The sequence below is a fragment of the Taurulus bubalis genome (genome assembly GCF_910589615.1).
Source record: "Taurulus bubalis genome assembly, chromosome: 17".
Lineage (NCBI taxonomy): Eukaryota > Metazoa > Chordata > Actinopteri > Perciformes > Cottidae > Taurulus > Taurulus bubalis.
Genome location: NC_136605.1, coordinates 14,717,970 through 14,737,640, shown reverse-complemented (window position 1 = coordinate 14,737,640; position 19,671 = coordinate 14,717,970). Strand labels below are relative to the sequence as shown.

Below are 19,671 nucleotides of genomic sequence, written 5' to 3'. Positions count from 1 at the left end.
ATAATATATGCATGTACGCTGGCATTTTAAAAAGGATAAGATATACTGAAACTTTGTTACAATATTATAAATCAGCAAATGGTGCAATTATGAAGTTATTTATTGACGCAGTATTATAATTTGCATTGTATATAACATAGAACTGTTTTTACATCGAATAAGTAACCGAGTTATAGCTTTCTGCAGTAACCTGCATGTGTGTGTGCGTGCGTGTGTGTGTGTGTGTGTGTGTGTGTGTGTGTGTGTGTGTGTGTGTGTGTGTGTGTGTGTGTGTGTGTGTGTGTGTGTGTGTGTGTGTGTGTGCGCGCGCGAGTGCGTGTGCGTCTTTTGGATTGTCCCAGTGACGAGGACGTATCGTCTACGCGTCTGACGCAACACCCGCAACTCCGGTGGAGGCGCAGATATAAACACACCTGCAGAGCGTCTCTGCTTCAGTCACCAAACCAGAGCGAGGCTGAGAGGATTCATACCGCTTCCAACACACACGTCTCTGTCGACTCATCATGGAGCGCTATCCCTTCAGCGTCAGTTTAATCGGAGTGCTGCACAAGGAGAAGTGCAAAGTAAGCGCATATGGAGATGTTTCTTCTTTTTTTTTCCACATTTTTAAGGAGGTGCCACATTCAAAATCTGCTTTTCTCAGTGTGATTAATTTACCATAATTCTTTTTTTCCCCCCAGATGTATATGACCTCCGTGCTTTGGTCGGACCAGAACGAGATTGTAGTTTACAGGACTTATGCGGATTTCAAGAAAGTGCACGTAAGTGTAAAATGCTACAGCTCCTCTGTGCGTTTGTGCGGTTGTTGGTTAGTAATAACAGTTGTGTTACCAATTTATTCTGACAGAAACAACTGAAGAAAGCATTCCCAACGGCAAACAACATGAAAAAATCCGACAGAATCCTTCCCAAGTTTCGAGGTACGTGTTGGTGAATTACAGCTGCAGCTTGTGCGAGTTACAAAGTGCATTACAGGCTGTTTGGATTCTGACTTCCTGAGCGTCCCGTGTGCTTTCAGACAAAAGGGTGACTGCTGGCACGGCGAATAAAGGTCCAACCAAGTCCCTACAGCGCCTCAAGTTCTTGCAGAAATATTGCAATGAACTTCTGAGCTGCAACCCGCAGGTCTGTCAGTCTGCAGACCTCATCCAGTTCTTCCACCCCAAAGATGAGGACCTGCAGCCGGAGTTTGCCAAGAACAGGTAGGCTGAGGATATGTATAGTACATTAAAATACATCATTTTGTGTGGGAATGCACTTTTGTCTTTTTGAGGCCATTGAGCCCAGAGCAAACACTAAACACTAAATTATCCATTAAAGCAAATTCTATCAAACATGCATGAAAATAAGGAAACAATTATTTGTAAATGTACTTCTTATTCTTCCTGGTTTTCCTTAACACTGGTAGTACAAGATTACTGCATATTATTTTTTGCATAAACATGTAAAAGGATTGGGAAAAAAGACAATGTGAGTTTCTCTGCAATCTCTGCAAAACCGAGTTGGGATTAGATTTGGGCATGAGCTCCTCTGTGTTTTTCTGAAGAGAAATGTATCTCTAAATTAACCCGCGACCGTCCTCCTCAGCATCATGATCTTGCCATCAGACGATGAAGTCAGCCCCATTGCCGGAGAGGTCAAAGGTGGAAACGTGACCCAGCCGTTCGTCACGGAGACGTACAGATGCGTGGCCCCTTACGAGACCAAGGACACCAAGAACAAACCTTTCAAAGTGGCGTTGGACGAAAAAGTAGACGTGCTCATCAAAGACCAAGCAGGTGAGCGAGCTTCGGTGCTCCCAGTGTCCCGTTACGGGTTTGACCTCATCGACCCAATGGCGCCGATGCATGTTGTGTAACATGTGGTTGTGTTGGTTCAGGGTGGTGGCTTGTGGAAAACGAAGACAAGAAGATGGCCTGGTTCCCTGCCCCCTACCTGGAGAGCCTTGATGATGATGAAGATGATGAAGATGAAGATGACATAGATGGGATGCCTGAACGAGGTATGTGCACAGATGCCGGTTCACTTACTTAATGCTCAAGATATTAGGTAATTAACGCTGGGCTTATTTATATAAACAATGCACGCCCGTTTCAAATTCCTCAGTGGATTAATGTCAGTCACGATGCTACGATGTTATGTATTAAAGCCCCCGCCTTTCCCTCAGGAGCGCTGTACACTGCAGTCAAGAACTACAAGGCCACCAAGGACGACGAGATAACCGTGGCCATCGGTTCAGTGGTTGAGATCCTGCAGAAGTCTGCCAACGGCTGGTGGCTCATCAGGTATTTAACACTGAGGCTTAATCTTGTAAAGAACATTCCAGCGGCACAAAAGCTCGCATGTCGCAACAACATTCCTACAGCCTTCTCGTCTTTGTCGTTTAACAGGTACAACAGCAAAGCAGGCTACATCCCCGCCATGTACCTGCAGCCTTACAACAACCCTCATGTCCGCATGACAGCCAACCATCAGGCTCGCCGGTCCTCCTCCCCAAACCCCTCTCCAAACCAAATTCCTTCCCCAACCTTGGGGCTGCAGTCCAATCAGCTCAGCCTGTCGCAAGGAACCCTGCTGCAGCTACCCATCAGGTCTTCAACACCTAACCTGCTCCCACAGAAAAAGCGATCTCACTCTTTCAACAGCCAGTCTGAACAACGTCCCTCTCGGCCTGCAGCTCACACCGTTGCCACTGCTGCCAACGTTGCCACCTCGCCCACAAAGTCCGACCCTCCACCCACGATCATGGTGGAGATGGACGGAGAAGAGGAGCTGCGTGGCATGAGCTCGAGACAAGATAGCCAGGGAAGCTTTTCGAGCGACAGCGACTTCAGCGATGACCTTAATTCTTCCTGGACGAGCTCCGTGTCCTTCAACCTGAGCAAAAGCTACAACGAGGACCAGCTGCGTCTCAGCCGTACGCCTCCTCCTGTGCAGAGCAACCGCTTGAGCCCGACGAGCATCACAGAGGGGAGAATGATCCCCAGTGTCTCCGACCCCAACCTCTACAAGGGCCCGGCGGCACCAAAGGTGCCACCCAGACCGAAGGCTCGGGAGATCCTCACCCGGTGCACCACCGTCACCCGCAAGAACGCAACCAAAGACAGAATGTCACCCACTCAAACAGAGATAATTAGCTGCTGAAGTGAACACTGATGGGCAGTTTTATCTTCATTATCAAGGATCTTTATCTCTGCTGTGGCTCAAGGATGTAGTTCTGCTAATCACAATGCAATTGGGAAATGAAACTGCAGAAATTGAACTAATGAGTTGCAGAGTAGTCAAGTAACATATAAACAAGCTTAATCACTAAACTCACCATCTTTTTCGAATGCTCATTTATTTTCCATACTGGAAACCTAGTGTTGTGCCTTATATGCATTTTGACTGTCTTTGTGAGGGCAGCAAAAGTAAATGTTTGTCTAAACGAGCATGCAGGTTGTTTCAGTTCCGGCTAAAGCCTGTGAAAAGCAAACTCAACTCGACAAATGGGATGTGGGTAAATCTCACTAAGTATACACTACAAAGTCTGTCCATGTAAATTCTATGTATTCACATGTTACTGAAGTAAATAAAACATTTTTTCCCCCAACTTTATTTCATCATCAAATGTCTTGATTTTAATTGTTGTTTTCAGTCGCATCACAAGTTAGATGTTGGGACATTTAATTTAAGATTCATTTTGTTGATGGATTAACTGTTTCACCTCTACAGTAGTGCTCAGTTAAGAGCAGATTAATGGTTACAACTAGTAGAACATTGTCAGTTTGTCTTGTAGTAATCTTTATATACATTATCCAAACTTGTTAAAAAACATTTAGAAAGGCTGGACAACAAACACATCAAATACATGTTTTGCTAATTGGAATCTAATCACGTCTCAGATTACATTTGCGTCTTGGTAAAGGTTTGGATAATGGGCCATTAAGTCATTCACTAGTCTCAACTGTTTACTCCAAAGCATGCATACCTTTGTTTGATTGGGGCAAAAATATCTTCCTAACCAGCCCCACCTGAGCTTTACTGAGCTACGCTCCCACGAAAGCCCAAACCTCAACAAACAGAGTTCCACTCAGCACTAACGTTTACCTTTCATGAATAATATGGTGCATTACATTAAACACTTGTTAAATCACAGAGAACAGATTTGATTCATTTATTAAACATTTGTAGTCATTGAATATAAAAAAAAACCCTATGCTTGTAATGTAAAGCCACCTGTGTTGTGGTTGAACCGGTAGATCAGGACGACTCGCATGGCAGAAGGAGACAAAGGATGCAGCTGGTGTCTACAGTGGGGGAAGAGAACCACGGCCTGAATGTTCATGCAGCTCAGTCTCTCTTCATTCACTCCTGTTTCCCTCCAAAATGTCCACTTTGTTTGAGGAAATCAGGTTGGTTAAGTTTATTTTTTTATTTTTGCTCAAACTCAAAACTGACACACAATCAAATTACTGGCAAAAACAACCTGAAACTGTTTACGAGCTGCGGAGACGGGGAATGTACAAAGAGGCCTATTATCTGTTTCATTATCATCATCACTCCACACCTGTCTCGCCTGTCACTGCCACACAGTCAGCGTATCACTCCACTTAATGATCTGTGCTAGGACAACCCTTTAGGGAGTGAGCCGCCCGTTAAGAGCTCAGAGATCCCCGTCAGCTGGCGAAAGTCTGGCCTTGTAGAACGGAGGAAACCGGGAGACATTTCATCACTCTCACCGTTTGATCTTCTTCCAGGTCTTCCTCATCTGAGCTCTCCTCACTTTCAGAGTGGTGGTTACCATTTGTTTTGGTGCTCCCTCCGTTTTCTACTAGCCCGTCGTTGGTGGAGGCTTTCTTTGAGGCACTGACTTCATCGTCCTCCTTCTCCTCTTTTTCTTTAACTGGGCAATTTGGATCGTCACCTTTTTCGCAATCACTCTCATTGCCATCTTGTTTCTCCTCATCGCCACATTCCATTCCTTTCTCCTTTTCAATCATAAAGAAAGGCTGTGCAAGAGGAGTGGTATCCATTTCTTCATCTTGGCCCATGCTAGAAAGGATATAACAACAATAATTAGAGTCATAAGCTGCATGAATGCTTTCATAACTTTTCCATTTGCCTCTATCATTTCCACTCAGTATCACTGAATTAGTTTCACCTTTCACTGAACTCAACTTGGATATACTCGATAGAGAATGCTGCTCTGCAACCTTTCCCTCTTCTGTATTCATGCGAGACAGAAACAAGACATCGGACATTGTGTTTGTTGGAGACCTTGACTAGCTCAACCACATACATGTCATATTGGACACACATGGTGACACTATTTAGTTACCGAACAGAGGTAACAGAGTTTTGCAGAACTGATTGCTCTTTTTGCTGTACTCAGTGGAGAAGGCTAAGGAAGTTACTGAGCGCCAGTCTGTGAGAAAGAGGTTCAATAAAGCGTGTGAGGCTCTAAATAGAGACCGTCTGTCAGTGCACAGAGGGTGTCAAAGCACAGCGCTCTAGCAAAAAAAACACTGGTCTCATTGTATAAACGGCTGCACAGTGTTCGAGCGTCAGAAAGGCCTTTTGGTGAAATAATCTGTTACTCCAACTTCGCATCTTAATGTCTCACCGGTACCAGAAACAACATGGCCCCCATTAGCGCAGCCCCGAGCGCCGCTTTCGCCTTCAACCTCACCTGGATGGTGCTCCGGCCACTCTCATCTTCTGCCACATGTAGTTCAAGAACATGGACGCCTGCAGTAGATTGCCAATCCTCTGCATGTGTCTCTCTGTGGGGGAACGAGTAAACAGCCATTCATTTCAGCTCACATGTGAATTTAGGAACCGGAGCTTTAACAGCAATGACGAGATGGGTATCAGGGAAATTAGGCTTGATCGCTTCTATACAACACTTTCATGTTTACATCACTAATGATGCTAATAAACTATAATGTACTCGGTGTATCTTGTGTAGGTGTGCCTAATAATGACACACCTATCTAATAAAGGAGGGTCAGGCAGGTTTGTAAGTAAGATGATTGCATCATTTGAGTATTTAAATTATTATTTGAAATCACCTTGGCACGGAGAGTTATTTAGTTCAGTTTAGCTTTTGTCTCATGATGTCTGGAGAGGAACCGTGTTCACGTACACTTCCATACTGTGTGTCTTTTACAATCAGTTTGTCTCAATTAGACGCACGCACGCACGCGCACGCGCACACGCACACGCACACGCGCGCACACACAGCTGACCTGTGTATGGGATGAGTCCCTCGAGGTGGGCTCGGGCGCCCTGGTATTTCAGCAGCTCCTCAGGCGGCAGGTGTGTGAGGAGCACCTGTAGGACGGCCTGGGCATCCTGACAGTTTCTGGCGTTGGTGTTCCACACAGCACAGTAGCGCAGGAGCGACTCTGAGTGAGGTTGAAGTCAGACTTCATTAGTTTTACTCTTTTTTAACTTCTTCTTCTTCTTCAAAACATTTATTTCCCTTTGTCGTTTATGTATTCCATCATAAGAAGGTTTACGGACATCATTCATCCTTTACCTTTCTGATCAACTCGTAGTTTCAGGACGGTCTTCTCCAACAGCTCGTGGCTATTCTCCACCTGACGGATCGCTAGAAGCAAGAGAGAACAACATGTCAGAGACATCAAACAGTCAGCTTTTGGGGCATATTTGTTCATCATATTTAATGTCCACATATGTATTGTGTCACATTATGAATGGTGCCCATGTAAAATGAATGAAGAAAGTCTAAATGAAAGATTTGTGTGGCTATATTTTTGTTCTTTAGTTTGTTTACGGAGTTTTTTCACTGAAAACATAAAGCATTTAAGAGCCTTTGGATTAGCAATGGCACATCTTCCTTTTCAAAAGATAAACATCTCACATTTATTTATTATATATAATTATAAAATTAACATTGGTGGGTGGAAACTGTGACACATACTTTCAGGAAAATCCACATGTGCACAGCTGAGATTGGCTGAACTCATATTCTTTCATAACTAGGTGTGATGCCACTTTGGATTATTCTAGAGAACTAGGAATGTGTCTGCCTTTTGTTTGGCATCTACTGAATGACATGCTTACTGATCCGCCCTCTCCAGGACTGCACATGATTGATGTCTGTCCTCCACTTGTAGCGTAACGTCAAGTGTTATTATTGCTTGTATCTCTCATTAATATGTAAAGGTATAAAAAAAAAAAGGGAAGATTCTGGATTCATGGTAAAATGTTTCCTACTATAATGCGATTTAAACTGCATTTCACTTTCCAATGCTAAAGTGTCAACAATAAAAATAAGTTATGCAACACTAATTGTAATAATGAATCCGGTTTGTGATACATCCAGGGAACTAGTTGTTCTTGTGTCATCTACCATTGTGTTGATGACAAAATATCACGACAGTTTCGGTAGGTTTGCGGAAGGTTTAAAGCATCAATCTTTCCTTCAGTACTGAAGTGTCACCATAATTGCGCAAAAAGAGTTGTAGCACAAAGTACCTTTAATCACAGTAAGCACAGTGCGGGGCTGGTCCAGTGAGATAGCGAGACCCAGGGCCTTCAGGTACTTCTTCTCATGGAGCAGGTTGGACAACTCCTGCTGCCTTCAGACACAAGAAGCACACAAACACACAGTTTCATAAATAAGCACATACTAAAATGTTTGTTCCTCAATGTTCACGGCAAATTAGCTCAATGGTAAATGTCCCCGGAAATGAAACACAACTAAACTAAAATGTAGTTCCTCGACTGTGGACCGAAAGTCTATACTAACATTTAAAAGGTTTGACAGACGAGATATAAAATCGCATTACCTGGATGTTCAAGCCCTTTGTGTGGATTCAACTTTAACATGAAATACACTAAAGTGAAATGTACGAAAAAAACATTTACTTTTCACATAAAAATGTCTTGACGAAATCGACTTCTTTCACTACAATAACAAAGCATTCCAAAATATTTTACTACAAGAAATCCTGCCTGATAATAATCGATTTGTTTCCCATGATGGAGTCAACGTGAACACTTATGTCTGAGTCCATCTGTAAGTCAACATATACATTCATTAAAAACATATTTTTGGAGGGATTCTTTTCCTGAGGTGAGGATGTCGTATGTGTACAGATTGTAAAGCCCTCTGAGGCAAATTTGTAATTTTGGGCTAGACAAAATGCATTGAATTGTATTGAAATTGAACATAATCAATTGTCTGAGACCTGAAGTTTCCTCCTTCTATATAGAACATAAACACACAAAGCCACGCCTGACCTGTGACCCAGTGAGGGTTACGTCCACCTATCACAGTCTGTTTAATTATCAGGCGACATGATGTCACAACAAGGCGGACCAAAGATGACCAGACTTTGTTTGTGCACCACTTCAGTTTGTGTGTTCAGTCAGAGGATGTAGTGCCGAATGACATCAGCCGATGCTGTTGCCTCTGATCAAATGTATGTTGTGTGTAGCGTACTTAAGTATCTGATCCTCCTGCTTGGCCTGCTCCTCCGCCAGCTCCACCTCAGTCACATCCTAGCAGTTGACAAAAGACAACATTTTTGTGGATATACATTGATTCCTGCAGCGGAAATTCCCCCATGTTCCCTCCCCGAGAAAGATCACAGTTAAGAGTTAAAGGTCAGCTAAAAATAACCAACTAGCTAAGATGTGGACAAAATATTTAGCAAAAGGTTGCCGCAGAAGGTGAGATACACAAAGACCCAAATATATAGCTGATGTCACCTCCGTTCTAGCTGGATGCAAATACTGACCGAACGAGCCAGAGTGCCCTGTCGAGTGATTAAAGGTCATTGTTTTGTCTTGCTTATATTTAGTGATTTATCAGTATTATTAGGATAGTTTTGAATGAAGACGAGAACAACTATTTTTTAACTGCTAATCGATGCAGCTTCATTCTCTCTACGTTCGCGTTCAGGTGATCAATCGCGTCACACTTACCACCCACACGGTGATGTTGGAGTCGGCTGAACCAGTCACCATCTTGTCATCTTTGCGGTTGGCGTGGAGACCCCACACTTTGTCCTGGTGGGCGTCCAGCGTCTTTACACACTCGTTGGTCTTTATGGTCCACAGCTTCACTAAACCATCCGAGCCACTGAGGACAGAACGCCAGTTGGGAGAGTTGAGTTATTATATTATATACTCCATATATTATATATATTATACTCCATATTTATACTCTTCTAATGAGGATGTTGGTTTCTTGTAAACTAAATGCAATAACGGTCTACAATAAAGATTATTCAATAATAATCATAATGTGTGGGAATTGGACACAGTTACAGTTTACGTGTTGTGTTTTCCTATTTAATATAATTTTCAAAAATCACAAAAAATTATTAATATGAACAGTCCACTTGAGCCTAAAGCTAGTTTTTGTTCAGGAAGTCAGAGAAATAGAAAAATCAGATCAAACATAAGCACACATGAAGGTTTGGAGCTCACTTTTCCAGATGCACAGCACAAAGTGAGGCTCAAAGTGAGGGTTAAAATGAATTGACACGGCAAAGTGTTTCCAAAACAAACCTGTTAATGCAATGAAAAAGGGAAAAAAAAGGAAAAGAAACTTTTTGCATGAAGGTTACCCGGTGAGCAGCTGAGTGCCTCGGCTCACAAAGACGACCTTCAAAACCGATGCATCGTGACCCTCAAACGTCTAAAATAAAAATCAGAGAAACAAACAACAAATCACATCATTTTTACTTTACAGCCACACAAATATCCCAATTACAATCAGGTATGGAAAAATAACTAATTCACAACTCAACAACAAAGAGAAAATCACCTGTGATGTATTTGCATTATAATGACACTGACAAGGAAGGGCACATACTGCACAGTCTGTACAGTATGTACAGAATGTAAATGGCACCCTGTGGCAGATGCACACTTCTCGTGGCTCACCTTAAGGCAGGTGAAGTCTTGCAGGCTCCACAGTTTGGTCGCGCCGTCTGCGGAGGACGAGGCCAGCACTTGGTCGATAGGAGAGAAGCAGACGGCCCAGACGCCGCGACGGTGGCCCCTAAACACGCCCAGCATGCCCACGTTCCCGTCCCCCGCCAGCGACCACAGCTTGGCCGTGCGGTCCTGGGACCCCGAAGCCAGCAGCTTGTCGTTGGGAGACACCGCCACGCTGTTTACATCCTGGAGGAAGCAAGGGCAGGAGATGAGGATGAACCTTTTCAAGTTAATGAGATTTTAGTAAATGAAAGTTTGAGAGAAGTAACTTTATTGGACATGAGAAGTTTTCCTTCAGGGCTTTCTACCAGAAATCTTCTTTGGTTTAGGCAACAAAGATAATATCATGTTGGGTCGAAAGGCAAAATTGTCTATTTGCAAATGTTTTCAAAAAGGAGCCTTGCTGAGAAACAAGATGGAAAAAAAATATATATATTCTTTCCAACACGGTAAAGGCATAAAATAAAATACAAATCTCACAAATCTGTCCTTTCATGACACTGCCTGAATGTGTTACATGACAACAAAAGACTAGTAAAGTAACACAGTCCTGCTGATGGACAGATTGTTGTATCTTACACCGTTGCTGTGTCTACGGTGTATAGAGCAAAAATGTAAGTCGCTTTGGATAAAAGAGTCAGCTAAATGAAATGTAATGTATTGTAGCTTTTCTGCTCCACATATCTGGAACAAGGTCCCTGAGAGCTGCAGGTCTGCTGAGACCCTCAGCTCCTTTAAGTCCACATTGAAGACTTTTCTGTTTGCTGCTGCCTTTAATTGAACCAGATTCAATTACTGCATCTCATTACTGCATTTTATTTCTTAAACTGCACTGCAACTTTTATTCAACTTTTATTTTGCTTTTTCAACTTTTATTTTTTATTTTGCTTTTTGACTGTTTTAATGTTTTCTTAACTGTTTTTAAATCTGCATTATGTTTTGATGCTTTTAAGGGTTTTATGTGAAGCACTTTGAATCGCCTTGTTGTTGAAATGTGCTCTACAAATAAACTTGCTTTGCCTTGCCTAATGATGTACCAGGAAATCATAGCGTGTGAAAACTTGACATTCCAGCAACTAATATCTTCAGAACTTCCTTAAGTTAAGTGTCACCTTGCATGGCAGGCGACTCTTAACTTGAACAAAGACCTGGCTGAAGACCGAGTGTGTGTGTGTGTGTGTGTGTGTGTGTGTGTGTGTGTGTGTGTGTGTGTGTGTGTGTGTGTGTGAGTGAGTGAGAGAGACACGGAAATAATCCTCACTAAAGTTATATATCTTTCTGCGCAAGGACTAAATAGTCTGATCAAAAGTATACTGCTATTTTTAATAATATATGCATGTACACTGGCATTTAAAAAAAAGGACAAGATCTACCTGCTGAACAATCAGACTATCTGTGAAAATCTGACACATTTGCACTGGGAGGAAAGACTTTGCACTCTCAGTCATGCATCCAAATTCCAGCCGTAACCTGATGGGCTCTTGTTCCGTGAGTAAATGTTAACAATGACTTTCCTCCACTATATCCGAGAAAAAAAGGCTTAGCAGTACGTCAGTACATGAGACGACAGAAAGACCTGATGACAATGCCGGGACGTGTCAAAACTCTTTCTTCAGCGCATGCATTATGCAGAAAACAGGAAATACAAAATAAAAATTGTAAAGAAAATGTATTCTCAAACTTCCGCTGGTTTTGATTGAACAAGGACGCAAGGTTTGAACATCCAATTCATTGTTGTCACCTCTGACGCGAAAGTCAACCGTTTGCAAATCTAAGCAATGCGTGCTGCGGTTCTAAAACCACATCATGAATGCACAAATTTTGACATTTTGTCAATCATACGTCATTTATTAAATGGGTAGACACACCCAAATACACCTTATTTGTGTACTTAGTTTAACCTCTCAGGATTTGATTTTAATTATCATTATTATCGCTGCCAGGACATTATGTATTTGGTCATGTGTGCCTGAGTGTGTGAGCATCTCCGCTAGGGCTGCAACTAACGATTATTTTAATAATCGATTAATCGGTTGATTATTTTTTTGATTAATCGGATAAAAAAATGTTTTTATTAAAAAAAGCGTTCATTTTCAACCCTTTATTTAAAAACAGAAGTGACAGTGCAAAACATCTTCAGAAAGTGCACAAACAGGTTGCTCCTTGAACATCCCTGAGCTGTTAATTAAAACAACAAAATGGACTAACACTAAAAACATACACATCTATGCTTTACATCTGCCAAATGTGAGCCCTTTTTACTGTAATTGATCCCTCCAGAGGCTGCATTTACATACCCTGCGTTATCAATATGTATGAAATACTGGGACAGAGGGAAGCTGTGCTGCTCCATATAGAGCGTCCTCTTCCTTAAACTCTTTCATTCTGGGTCTCTTATGACCACGACGTCACGTTGTTGGCTAAGCCCAACTACGTGATTTGCTTCATTCTACTTTGAGTAAAAAAATTTAAAAAAACCTGCAGCCAGATCCGCCGGTGTGCCGGTTTAACGTTAACGAGTGACATCGTGAACTGAACCAGACCGGGGGGTGACGGCATGTTTCATCACGTTACGTTTTTTTACAAGCAAGACTGAACTGTAACGGAACATAACGTAACTTTAACGACAATACACAACACAAACACGTTAGCTAACGCGATAGCAAGCTGACTAGCTTCCATTAAAAACAAGTTTGAGCAACATGAAGACGCTGATTGGCCAAGACTCGACTTGTCAAAGATCTTCTATTTTTGAGAACAGCACAACCTCAGCTTTTCTCGTGTCTCACTCCAATCTCAGAAACGCTGGCCGGCCAGTTGCTCTGCTGCGCTCTTTTTTTTCTTCTCCGCAACTTATTGCCCGGCGTAATAATCGCGCGACACACTGAATCGATAATGAAATTCGTTGCCAACACTTTTGATAATCGATTTTTATCGATTTTATCGGTTCGTTGCTGCAGCCCTAATCTCTGCGTCCGCCTGCCTGTCCTCAGAAACTTGGATAGTATCATGCAAGGTTTTGTATGTGAATGTAAATAAGCTCAAGGACCTCTTGTGGTTGCAGTGATTCACATTGTTGAACATTTTTTGGGGACCGTCATTGAATGACGACTGCTTACGACTCTTAACTGGCTGGTAGAGGGAGGCTGAATAACACTGAGCAGCAGAGTCCTGCAGTGTGTTTGATTAACAGAGATAACAAATAATACAGGTAACAGAGCCAACAGACTGACAGTTTCTGTTCATTGGAAGTGTTAAACATTCACTATGACGCATTATACAATGAACAGCAGTTTAACTGTACAGAGCCGAGAAAATGAGAGCTGTGTGTCAGTCGTGTACGACATGTCTGATGTAATGTGGTCATTGCTGACACATCTGGACACCTGAGCTCTACTAAGTGCACTTTTCTACTTTTATTTGCGGCCAACTGAAAGTGTGGCTGTTTTTACTTCTATCCAGTTCACAAAGAAAAACGTCAATTTCCGCACACACTCATCATCTCGGGATTCAACTCATCAGGCACAAGGACCTTTCTCAAGACCGAAACATCGACCCCATTTTAATAAATCAATGGAGAAGTGATGAGGGTGCTATAATTTACTTTTATCTTTGGAATTAGATAATCAGGGGACTTGCTCAAATGTATTCTAATGACATCTAATGAATGATAAATGCATTGGAAATAATATTGAGCAGGATGTTTAAACGTTGCTCCTTTCTTCTTCCTGAACTGTGTGTAGAGTTTTGCGCTCGTACCTTGTCATGAGCCTTCTCTGTGGCGCGGGGACTCAGCTGATGTATGTCCGCTCCTGTTGTAGACAAGTCTTCCGGTAGATCCCACACCTTCAGGGTACAGTCCTGACTGCCAGACACTATGAAAGAAGCTTTCATCCTGGACACAAAGATGGAGAATCATTATCGTCACACAGACTCATTAATGTCCTTCAGTTTACGACCAATTCCTGCCGGCACGTGACAAGAAACACGTGCGTGTTTGCAGGAGTATTACCTGGAGCAGGTGATGGAGCCCACAGCATTAGTGTGGTTGGAGCCCTGAGCCACACAGTGCACCTGCCCACTGTCACTGTCCATCTGCCACACACGCACTGACCTGTCCTAAAGACAGAGACACAACACACACTTTACCTAACATTTAAACATAAACTGATAATCATGAGAAATCATACTACCTCATCTCAGGCACTACTTTTACAAACTAAAAAACATTTGGTTGCTGATTTCTAACTAATTTGCTCATTCGCTAACCGTGGCTAGAGGTGGAAGCTGAAACGCTGATGAATGTACAATGTCCCAGGTAAATCAATAAATGTTATTGTTGGCTTAAGTGTCTTTCAATAGTGCCAAGTGTGTCACAGATCCACAGTGACCTTCAGGAAGTAAAAAAGGCTGTATTGTTTTGGGGCTACTCTAGAAACATAGTGGTGTAACATGGTGGACAACAATTCATAGTTTCATGTCATTATGAAGTAGGGCTGCAACAACGAATCGATAAAATCAATGAAAATCGATTATCAAAAGTGTTGGCAACGAATTTCATTATCGATTTGTTGTGTCGCGCGATTATTACGCCGGGCAATAAGTCGCGGAGAAGAAAAAAAAGAGCGGAGCAGAGCAACTGGCCGGCTAGCGTTTCTGCGATTGGAGTGAGACACGAGAAAAGCTGAGGTTGTGATGTTCTCAAAAAGAGAAGATCTTTGACGAGTCGAGTCTTGGCCAATCAGCGTCTTCATGTTCCTCAAACTTGTTTTTAATGGAAGCTAGTCAGCTTGATATCACGTTAGCTAACGTGTTTGGTTGTGTATTGTCGTTAAAGTTACGTTATGCTCCGTTACAGTTCAGTCTTGCTTGTAAAAAAACGTAACGTGATGAAACATGCCGTCACCCCCCGGTCTGGTTCAGTTCACGATGTCACTTGTTCACGTTAAACCGGCACACCAGCGGATCTGGCTGCAGGTTTTTTTTTTTTTTTACTCAAAGTAGAATGAAGCAAATCACGTAGTCGGGCTTAGCCAACAACGTGACGTCGTGGTCATAAGAGACCCAAAATGAAAGAGTTTAAGGAAGAGGACGCTCTATATGGAGCAGTACAGCTTCCCTCTGTCCCAGTATTTCATACATATTGATAAAGCAGGGTATGTAAATGCAGCCTCTGGAGGGATCAATTACAGTAAAAAGGGCTCACATTTGGCAGATGTAAAGCATAGATGTGTATGTTTTTAGTGTTAGTCCATTTTGTTGTTTTAATAAACAGCTCAGGGATGTTCAAGGAGCAACCTGTTTGTGCACTTTCTGAAGATGTTTTGCACTGTCACTTCTGTTTAAAGGGTTGGAAATGAACGCTTTTTTGATAAAAACATTTTTTTATCCGATTCATCGATTAATCGAAAAAATAATCAACCGATTAATCGATTACTAAAATAATCGTTAGTTGCAGCCCTATTATTATTATTATTTTGTAATGTAAACACAGTTATGAATATTAAATTACACATCTGCCAATAAACTTCTTCCTACACACTGCTCCTTTCACAGAGTTCTTTGTGAACAATAGTTGAGGGCAGGAAGATGTTTAGATGTATGCTCACCTTCGCACAGCTCGCAAAGAGAACGCCCTTTTTGAACACGTCCAGTGAGAGGACAGTATCTGTGAACAATAAACAGAAATAGCAGTGACTGTTAGAGCCGATCATCTTCTCTGCAACCTGCTCAGCAAGTCACTTGCTGATACCATGAAATGGCGATAAGGTGATTATGTCAGATTCTTGGATTCTAGTTCCTCTTATGACAACCCAAATTTTCACTAGACCTGCTATGGTTTTAGAGCCTGCGTGCTTAAATGTTGCATTATTCCTTATTTATGTCTTTTGAGTTGAATTTTCTACAGCATGTAAAGCTCTTCACATAAAAGGTTATTCATATTTATTTGATAATATCAATATAGTTCAGCCTCAATACAAAGCAAACTTATTTTTCTTTGAGACTAACCATTATTCCCAGGGTGGTAATATATCTGCAACTGTTGCAAGATTTTCATTCCCAGTCATCCACATCAAGACAGGAAAAACTTAGACTGACGAATAACTGTTTTTCTTACATGTATTGTTCTTAAAGTTTCTAACACAGGAAGATTGGTGTGGAAAAAGACAGATAAATGAATAATATTAATACATTTAAAAAAAATTGGAGACTTTCTGCCCTCTGGTGATTAAATAAACACACTGCTTTGCGTTTCACATCGGTACTTGTATACACATGCTGCCCTCTGCTGGTTACTGACCTGTGTGTCCGTAGAGGATCTGGCAGCTGTTGGTGAGCAGCTCAAACACCTTCAGCTGGCAGCTGTTGGTGGCAACCACGATGTGGCTGTCACCTTTACCCAAAAACTTCACGTCCAGCACTTCGTCATTGTATCCCACAAACTGGGAGAGAGAACAACAGAAGAGGGCAAGGGTGACCATTAATTATGTATAGATGATAATAAAAGAAGCCCTGAATGGCCGGAGTCTCTAGTTTGATGATCGAGTTGTCTAGAACCATTTGCAAGGTTAAACCCATTCAACCTCCACCTCAGTACACACCTGCTGCTGTGTGGTGAGACCAGGTAGCTGGTAGAGCACAATGTTGTGCTCCGCTGTGACTGTGGCAAGTCTGGAGGAGGCAGGCAGGAAAAGGAGGTACGTAAGGCTGCGGGGGTCGTCGTCCTTCTCTTCCTCTTCCTCAGAGAGGATCTGGGCGTAGACACAACGCGCCGTGCTGGCTTCCCACACTCGCATTACACCTACAGGTGAAGAAGGGAGAGACAGAGACATTTAAAGAAAAGCTCTGAGGAATTCAGTTCACAGGTCAGGTCACACAAAATATGGATTTGTGCACGGCAACACAGATTAGATGTTCAGGAGAACTCAAGAAGCGAACCTTTGCTGCCTGCTGTAATGAAATGCAAGTCTTTGCTCTTCACTCCAATCTGAGACAAGTCCTCATTCTCAGGCAGCAGCACCACACCCTCCACAGCCTGACGACAAAGACAACACATACAGAGAATGAAGATGCCGTATTCTTCCAACATGAAGACTACAAAAATATGTATTCTTTCTTAATCAATTAAGACATGAATATCTCCCAGTTCTCCACATGCTGTCTTACCTCGTAGACCGGCACAGTTCTCTTGGCTTTCCGAGCCTTCAGGTCCCACACTGTACAGATCTTGTCTCTGCCAGAACTACAAATAAAGATTGGCACACAATTACAGCAGAAGAAGAAGAAAGAAAACACTCCCTGTTAGATGCCCCCAAAAGTTGGGATGTTGTGAATAACAGCCCGTCCATTGGGTGGCTGAGTGTACGGTACCTGACCATGGTGTCACCATCGGGACTGAAGCTGAGGGAGGTGACAGCGCTGTAGTGGCTCTGCAGAACACACACACACTGACTGGAGCTCAGGTCCCACAGCCGAATGCCACAGTCCAGAGAGGAGGAGAAGAGCTGCAGCTTGCTGATGTCTGGGTGGAACTGGACCAGGCTGCAAAGACACACACACAAGTATGCTACTGAATTTTCTTATTTGATACTCAATAAGTGTAACTAAACCTAAAACCTGCAACTTTCAAACTTTTTATGGTACTCCACCTAAAAAAATATTTACTATACGTTATTAAAGAAATATTAAAAGTATTTTTCTGATTTGGAATATCTGAAAATCAGATTTTACTGGCCTTCAAATCAACAAAGTACATCAGAATCAGCTTTATTGGCCATGTGTGTGTGCACATGAGAGAGTTTACAGTGTTTTTCGCATCTCTCTGAACAAAAAATTCAATAATAGCTAGAAATAAGGTCAACAAAGACAGGATTGTTATGTACACAAGTAGTTAAAAAGCAGTAATGACCAACCGGGAAAAAAAAAACATGATTTAACTCAAATACATTGCTCAATCCTATTAGTTACTTATACAAATTTATGGCAGATAAAAACAAATATTTCAAGATAATACTTAAAGCAATTCTGATTATTTACTGATTAATTTCTTTGTAAAAAAACATGTTTATGGATCTCAAAATAAGATAAAGGGAGAAAAAAGTAGGACTGACAAACTAACCTTGAGTATACAAGTTTTTAAACGAAGAACTCGAGAGATATTTAAACTTACTGAACAACGCCAGATGAGCCTTTAAGGTTGTGGGTGCAGTACTGCTTTACCACATCCCAAAGCTTTATAGTGCCATCACAGCCACCTGCAAGACAACAGGAAGACAAACACTGAAAACTGTACAATGTCTATGTAGCAGAGATAAGGCAGAAACACGGTACACAAAAGAAACAACTTATTGTCAATAATTGCTGACCTGTGGCCACGAGTGTGGAGGTGGAGTCAAAGGTCATACTGGCCACAGGAACAGTGTGAATGGCCCTCCAGGAGCGAGTGCACTGAGCTTGCCTCCAGTCCCACTGCTTCAGCAGCAGAGCTCTACTAGCTGTTACCAGCATCTGTGGTGGAAAGCAGAACAGAGACATACATGTATACTGAATACTTTCTTACAGACCGAGAGAAGAAACTCCAGCAAAAAACATCCAAATTCACACAATGAAGTCTGACTGACGTGATGACTGGTGCTTTAAGTGTTTGCTTTACCTCATCATCACAGCTGAGTGCAAATGATGTGATGTCCTCTTGATCATCCTGGAAATAACAATATGGACAGACAAGACAGATTGTCAGGATTGTTCAATCAACAATATCGTACAAAACAAATATTTACATTTAAGAAGCTGGTACCAGAACATGTTTGACATGCTTTTTTTTTTTTACAAATGTTGGTCAAATAATTAATCCATCCTTTGAACACGAATTATACTACCAATGCAATACATATTTAATTCATCATAAATAAAATCAATCAAATATGTGATTAGTCTACATAAAGCACATACATTACTTACATTTTGCAATTTTAGGCAGCACAGAAAACATAAGGAACAAGTACTGTATACTCTATTGTGCTGGGCATTATTCTATAGGGCTTCTGCTTTTGCAAATATTAATTTACAAAATATACGGCTCGGTCCTTCAAAAGGTAACCACCCACTCAGTACTCACATGCTCAACACTGTGGACAATCTTCCCTGTGCTGATCTCCAAAACGTTGACGCGAGATTCACAAGTGCAAAAGATGTACTTTTCATCTTTGCTGATCTGGAAAACAATCAAGATAGAGAGGTTAAGGACCATCGTATCTGGGGTCAGATATAGGTCACCAGTCAGTCCCCAACATTTGTCTCACTGCAATAGTCAGTCAGTGGAGTCCTTTGAGATAATTTCAGGCTGTTACAACATGTTAAAAACACTGATTGTGACACTTTTGACACAAAACAGACAACTCACTTGCACTTTTCCTCCTTTGTAAAACGGCTCAATTTTGCTGTCAACGACATAACTGTAAGAGAAAAAAAACATAAATATAACTGTAAGTTGCACACACTAACATGACACTATAGCCTAGCTTGTGCTAGCCAGCTAGCAAGGTCTGCAGCCTGCACGTGCGAGACGTCAAAAACTTACTTCGTCTTGAACTGAAGGTTGGTATTCGCCATCTTGCTCACGTTGAATGCCAACAATTAAATATGTTTGTCCGCTACAGTGAAGTTAATTTGTTATTTCTCACTTCGCACGTTGGCTGAAGTCAACACATT

At 41.9% G+C, this 19,671-nt stretch overlaps 2 protein-coding genes across 2 annotated transcripts; one reads left to right on the top strand and one right to left on the bottom strand.

The window, feature by feature from the left end:
• The first annotated feature begins 446 nt into the window (after positions 1-446).
• Positions 447-3,584, top strand: noxo1a (NADPH oxidase organizer 1a). Its single transcript, XM_079233355.1, has 8 exons — positions 447-563; positions 681-761; positions 848-920; positions 1,019-1,202; positions 1,588-1,778; positions 1,880-2,002; positions 2,168-2,285; positions 2,391-3,584. Exons 1-8 carry the CDS (start codon positions 504-506, stop codon positions 3,142-3,144), a joined length of 1,584 nt encoding a protein of 527 aa, XP_079089481.1. The 5' UTR covers positions 447-503; the 3' UTR covers positions 3,145-3,584.
• A 111-nt stretch (positions 3,585-3,695) lies between these two features.
• On the bottom strand, positions 3,696-19,650 carry tbl3 (transducin beta like 3). The gene is made up of 23 exons (XM_079232786.1): positions 19,541-19,650; positions 19,364-19,415; positions 19,079-19,174; positions 18,614-18,661; positions 18,327-18,468; positions 18,131-18,215; positions 17,332-17,502; positions 17,128-17,203; positions 16,900-16,996; positions 16,563-16,762; positions 16,262-16,403; positions 15,570-15,628; positions 13,973-14,079; positions 13,720-13,855; positions 9,907-10,146; positions 9,588-9,658; positions 8,941-9,097; positions 8,456-8,514; positions 7,486-7,589; positions 6,524-6,595; positions 6,231-6,389; positions 5,672-5,765; positions 3,696-5,034 (listed from the first exon to the last, which is right to left on the bottom strand). The coding sequence occupies exons 1-23, from the start codon at positions 19,570-19,572 to the stop codon at positions 4,659-4,661; spliced, it is 2,775 nt and encodes a 924-aa protein (XP_079088912.1). The 5' UTR covers positions 19,573-19,650; the 3' UTR covers positions 3,696-4,658.
• Positions 19,651-19,671: the final 21 nt, after the last annotated feature.